The sequence below is a fragment of the Acanthisitta chloris genome, unplaced genomic scaffold (genome assembly GCF_000695815.1).
Source record: "Acanthisitta chloris isolate BGI_N310 unplaced genomic scaffold, ASM69581v1 scaffold9649, whole genome shotgun sequence".
Classification (NCBI taxonomy): domain Eukaryota; kingdom Metazoa; phylum Chordata; class Aves; order Passeriformes; family Acanthisittidae; genus Acanthisitta; species Acanthisitta chloris.
In genome coordinates, this window is record NW_008693230.1 from 98,991 (window position 1) to 105,411 (window position 6,421).

The 6,421-nt window shown below is 42.2% G+C and overlaps 1 protein-coding gene across 1 annotated transcript in view; it reads right to left on the reverse strand.

The window, feature by feature from the left end:
* LOC103810120 (interleukin-1 receptor type 1-like) overlaps nucleotides 1-6,421 on the reverse strand; it is an 18,026-nt gene that overhangs the window by 9,145 nt on the left and 2,460 nt on the right. The window contains exons 4-6 of the mRNA XM_009083009.1: nucleotides 4,544-4,733; nucleotides 2,893-3,067; nucleotides 920-985 (exon numbers count right to left, since the gene is read on the reverse strand). Coding sequence (XP_009081257.1) covers nucleotides 920-985; nucleotides 2,893-3,067; nucleotides 4,544-4,733 — 431 coding nt within the window. The remainder of the gene's footprint in view (nucleotides 1-919; nucleotides 986-2,892; nucleotides 3,068-4,543; nucleotides 4,734-6,421) is intronic.

Here is a 6,421-nt window from a genome sequence, read left to right on the forward strand (position 1 = left end):
CCTGCTGAAAGCCAGTTCTGAGGTCAGACCAGGCTGCTCAGAGCTTTATTCAGTCAGGTTCCAGAACCTCTAAGGACAGAGACTGCAGAACTTCTCTGGGCAGCCTGCTGCACTGCCTGGCTGTCCTCACTGGGAGAACATTATTCTTTATATCCAGAATCTCTTATTTAAGAAATTTCCAAGACAAACACTACCTGGGATATCCACCAATTAACATCTCACTTCAGACCAGGCTGCTCAGAGCTTTATTCAGTCAGGTTCCAGAACCTCTAAGGACAGAGACTGCAGAACTTCTCTGGGCAGCCTGCTGCACTGCCTGGCTGTCCTCACTGGGAGAACATTATTCTTTATATCCAGAATCTCTTATTTAAGAAATTTCCAAGACAAACACTACCTGGGATATCCACCAATTAACATCTCACTCTTTCACAAAAGATCAGCATCCAAAATCTTTTCTTAGCCTAGAGGAAGGAATAAAATCCAGGTTGTGGAGAGGGAAGTGAGACACAAATATACAGGAGGAGGAAAAACTACTGAACTGATCAACTGGTAACTGTCCTAACATGCTACATATATACAACCACATTCCCATAGATACTGAGGATATGTCAAGACACAGACATGAGAAGTGGTAGAAAGGACAGAGGGCAATAACAAAAAAACCAAATAAATACTTGCATCCCACACAACACTGATGGCCAAGAGACTCCAATCTTTGGCACACAGTTATTTCCCCCTGTAAATTACTTGTGAGAATCATGTTCTCTCTCACCTATAATCTATCTTCCAGCTATCAAACCACATGCTGATCTCCCAGTCTTGCTGAAGCCAGTGGAACTCTTCACATGTTATTTCACAAAGACCAGGAGCTTATACATTTTACTTACTGTTAATGATCCATTAAAAAGTCACTACTTACCAAGTTCTACTTCAATTGTATTGTTCTTCGGATAAATAAACTCTGGTTGTATCTGCAGTGGTTTTTCTAATTGAAAGAAAGAGAGAAATAAAACCTTCAGGCAGGAATAGTTCCACAACTTACTTCAACTGATAGTTTTACAATGGTTTTGTGGTTTTATTGTTTGGTACTACTGTAGTGCCATAACTACTACCAGTTTCAAATTTGCATTGGAAATAGCTGGTAAGACTTGCTCTATCCAAATTACTGCTTTAACTCTCAAGTTAAAAAAAGGCTTTATCTTACCTTAACAATAATTTCTTTAACCAAAAAAAAACCCACTCAGATTTACTGATATAAAAGTAATACAAAACAAAACTAAACAAACCCCCAAAGACAAAATCAAAAACTGCAATTAAGTTTGTCAGGGAGATGGATAACGAAGAGAAAGAGGGATTGTATCAATGACCTCCGAGATAAGGTCGACACCTTGAGTACTGTGCTCAGTTTTGGACCCCTCACTTTAAAAAGGATATTGAGGCACTGGAGTGAGTCCAGCCAAGGGCAATGAGGGCAGAAAAGGTCTGGAATACATGTGGGATGAGGAAGGAGTGAGGCAATTGGGTTTGTTTAGCCTTGACGAAGAGAAAGAGGGATTGTATCAATGACCTCCGAGATAAGGTCGACACCTTGAGTACTGTGCTCAGTTTTGGACCCCTCACTTTAAAAAGGATATTGAGGCACTGGAGTGAGTCCAGCCAAGGGCAATGAGGGCAGAAAAGGTCTGGAATACATGTGGGATGAGGAAGGAGTGAGGCAATTGGGTTTGTTTAGCCTTGAGAAAAGGCAACTCAGGGGTGGGGTGACGGCTCTCTGCAACTCCCTGCCAGGGTTGGAGAGAGGTGGGGGATGTGTGTCCTGCCATGGCTGCAGGGAGAGGACTAGAGGGAATGGTCATAAGCTGAGACAGGGGAGAGTCAGATGAGATGTAAGGAACAATATTTTCCCTGTGAGGGTGTTCAGGGACTGGAATAGATTGCCCAGGGAGGTGGTGGAGTCACCATCCCTGGAAGTGTTTCAGAGGCATCTGGATCTGACACTGGAGGATCTGGTTTAGGGTTTAGGGGTTCCAGCAGTGACAGGTTAATGGTAGGACTCAATGGTCTTGAAGGTTTCTCCAACCTTGATGGTTCTATGATTTTAAGGTGAATATTTATTTACATAAAAGTTTAAACAAACACATATTTAAACTGGGCTGGAATTGTATAATTCTGCATGATGTATAGACTGACTGCTAACAACCCACTGTTCTTACACACCTATCTAAATCAGAATTCTGATTTAATCTAAAGAAAGATGGACACATCTCCAACCAGCTATTCTGATAGTACTACTATCTTGTTACTAGTCAAATCACCAGCAACACTGCCCACAAAGACACAACCACAATGACAACAGCAATAAGTGACAGTATTGGGAGTGTGAGACATCCAGTTCCACAGTCTGTGTGCAGAAAAGCAGAACCAAGTGCCAATAGTAAGCCAATTTTATGAACTTCATAAAGTTTATATACCTTGTCACTTCTCCTTTCTCATCAACTGAGATTCTAGTGAACTTTGTACACAAGTTCACCAACAGGGCTGGAAGCAGGTGGCTTGCTGTGACAGGCTCAGAAAAAAATTCCTTTATTTGAAAATTCATCTAATGCTGCATTACTTGTTTTTGCTAAACCAGCACCTCCACCACAGTAACCACTGCCTCCTCATTCTCATTCCTAACCCTGCATTTCTCATCTTCCCATGAAGCTTCCTCAGAAGCAATGTTCAAGGGTAGCAACATGCCTCATTTTATTTCAATTTTATGTTCAGGAATAAATAATCAAAGAAGATTCACAACTCTCATTTCACAGAGCTGAAAACAATATGCCAAATATCTTATGCCTGCAGACAAATATTAACAGAAGAACCAAAAAGAGAATAAGCTCCTGCACTCACCTTTAACCTCCAAACTTATGGTCCTTGAAACATTATACTGTTTTCCCATGTAGGTATACACCATATGGCATGTGTAGTTTCCTCTGTCTTGTACACTTACGTTACGAATCAACACAGCATTTTCACCCTCTGCCAAAAGAAGTCTCTTATCTTCAAGAAATCCAGGCTTACACTCCTAAAAAAACCAAAAGTACCTGTGAATTAAGGGAACTAAGTACTTGATAATTAAATAAATTACTGAACATTACTGCTTATTAAAGTACTTAGCAAATACTGACTTTTTTGAAATCCATGATCATAGAATCATCAACACTTCCAGGGATGGTGACTCCACCATCTCCATGGGTAATCTATTCCAGTGCCTGAACACATGAACAGGAAAAACATCTTTCCTAACATCTAATCTGACTCTGCCCTGTCTCAGCTTATGACCATTCCCTCTAGTCCTCTCCCTGCAGCCATGGCAGGACACACATCCCCCACCTCTCTCCAGCCTCTGTCAGGGAGTTGTAGAGAGCCAGGAGGTCACCCCTGAGGATGGTGTGGGCTCTTACTCAAGCATCACTACACTCTAATCTGAAGCCTGATGGCATCTTGCTGCCTTTGCACTTTTAAAAAATCACTGCAGGCAATCCTTTCAGTTTTCAAACACTTCTTTAAGTTCACTGCCTTCATTAATAGCTTGACAGTTATCTATCTCAGGAATAACAGAAGTTATTGCTCATGTAGCAGAGTTTATGGAGCATGTGCCTGCACCCTTACTTCACTGTGATGAATGAGAGCTGCTGCAGCAGTGCCCTGTGCTCTTCGGGTGTCCCATCATTTCTGTGGCAATGTGAATACAGTTAAAAACTTCCTTCTCTTCCCTGACTTACAAGCAGTGGAGAATCCCTTCACTTCAAAAGAGGTATAAATGCAGCACCAGGGTTATTTTACATGTACGGACCATGTAACTGCTTTAATATCAGCCTCAGGCATCAGAGGACTAGAGGGAAGAGTCATAAGCTGAGACAGAGGAGATAAGATTAGATGACAGGAAAAATGTTTTCCTTGTTAGGATGTTCAGGCCCTGGAATAGATTGCCCAGGGAGGTGGTGGAGTCACCATCCCTGGATGTGTTTCAAAGGCATTTGGATCTGACACTGGAGGATCTGGTTTAGGGTTTAGGGGTTCCAGCAGTGACAGGTTAATTGTTAGACTCGATGATCTTAGAAGTCTACTCCAGCCTTGATGCTTCTATGATTCTATGATCAGAATTAGGAGTTGAATTACTTCAGAATTTTACCTTAACATGGGCAAAATACATGTTTCTAAGCCTGCACCAGTCTACAGAGTGTTTTGCTAGAATCAAAGCAAATGGCACAACACCACCACACCATGATGAACAGATAGAACATGCCTCAGATCATGTGAAACTGAAATAATTATGCAAGGCCTTGTACTTACAGAAACATACAAGTTTTGAAGCTTATTATCTACATAAAATAATCAAAGGATAAACCAGATTTTCACAAGTCTTACTCAAACTCAAGCCTTATCAAGCTATAAAGAAAAGAAACTTTCCCTTCCAAAAGCTGCTTTTCACAGTTACTTCATGAGACATTTTACATAAAATATTTTGTATCTTGTATATAATTCACATTCACAATACCTTATTCCAATGTACTTCAGGCTTATTCTTGTCTTCATCTTTAAACTGTTCTAGATCAGGGCATATAATCTTTCCAGTTTTTGTGCTCATCACTTTTTGTTCAAACTTCATTTTTCCATTGAAACACAAACCATTGTCATTCTTAAAAACTGTTAAGTTTATTGTTTTTTTGTTAGACTGGTTAAAGCTCCTGCAATGACAAGAACAGACAAGTCAGGTCATTAACAGTAGTGTTTCTTATTTCCAACAAGTCAGGGAGTTTACAGAGAGAGACTTCTCTGTCTCCACCAGCCTTGCCTCTTAACACTCCTGCTCTATCCCTTAGCTTGCAAACACCATTCTCAGTTCCTCAACCCCTGCTCCAGACCAAGAAGAGAAGGGTCCTGCACTTGGGACACAACAACCCCATGCAGCACTACAGGCTGGGGGAGGAGAGACTCAAGTGTTGTCCGTCAGAAAGGGACTTGGCAGTGCTGGTGGCACAGCTCAATAGGAGCCAGCAGTGTGCACAGGTGGCCAAGAAGTCCAGTCCAATGGTAGCCTGCATCAAGAACAGTGTGACCAGCAGGACTAGGGCAGTGATCATCCCCCTGGACTGGGCACTGGGGAGGTCCCAGCTCAGTGCTGTGCTCAGTTTTGGGCCCCTCACTTTAAAAAGGATATTGAGGCACTAGAGTGAGTTCAGCCAAGGGCAACAAGGGCAGAAAAGGTCTGAAAAACATGTGGGATGAGGAAGGGCTGAGGGAATTGGGTTTGTTTAACTTGGAGAAGAGACAGACCACAAGTGACCTCATGGCTCTCTACAAGTGACTCTTACAGGGGGCTGTAGAGAGATGAGGGAATGGTCTCTCCTGCCATGGCTGCAGGGAGAGGACTAGAGGGAATGGTCATAAACTGAGACAAGGGAGAATCAGATTAGATGTTTGGAGAAATGTTTCCCCTGTTAGGGCTGTCAGGCACTGAAATAGGTTGCCCAGAGAGGTGGTGGAGTCACAAGCATTGAAGGGGCATCTGGATCTGGCACTGGAGGATATGGTTTAGGGTTTAGGGGTTACAGCAGAGTGTCAGGTTAATAGTTGGACTCAATGATCTTAGAGGTCTCCTCCAGCCTTGATGATACTAGGATTATAAGAGATGGGAATAAGCTCTGGTTTTGTCTTTAGTGCAGAAGTGGGGTCTGCTCTGGAAGTACCAGAGGGTATGCCAGGACCTTTCAGAGCTGCAACTAAAGTTTGAGAGAGTGATGCACAAAATGTTGCCCACACAGTACAACTGAACATTGAGAAGTTTTTTGTCCTGCTGGCATTAAGCAAGCCAGGGATGTGAGGTGCTCAGATGACTGCATCTCATAGCTCAAGTAACTAGAAGACTAGCCAGAAAGACTAAATTAAAATTACATAGCTGAGTGACTTTGGACTGAGTGGCTCCTGACTTCCAGTTTTAGCTTCATTATTAACTCTGAAAAAGGAACATGCAAAGGCCTATTACACTGGAAGTTTTTGCTGAACACTGTCACTACATTCACACCCCAAACACCTCCAGCACTGGTGTACTGTATACACACCAGTGCAAATAACTACACACTACTAAAACAAATTTTGGGTCTCCTGAAAAGCCTGCACTGGCTGTTCTCAGTGTGTTGTGGCAAGACCATACAGAAAGGAACAATTTCTGTTTGTCTTCCCCAAATTAACTTCCTGTTCAGCACAGAGTGAATTTCAACCATTATAAATAAGATGTGACCACCTGAAGTAGTGATGTCCAGTGCACTGAGCTGCAAATACAGCAAGAATTTTAAAGTACCAAATAAAGGTAGACATAGGTTTTTTCAAAGAATCTATTCCTTTTTAGTTGTCTGTGCACTCAGACTGTTTCAGC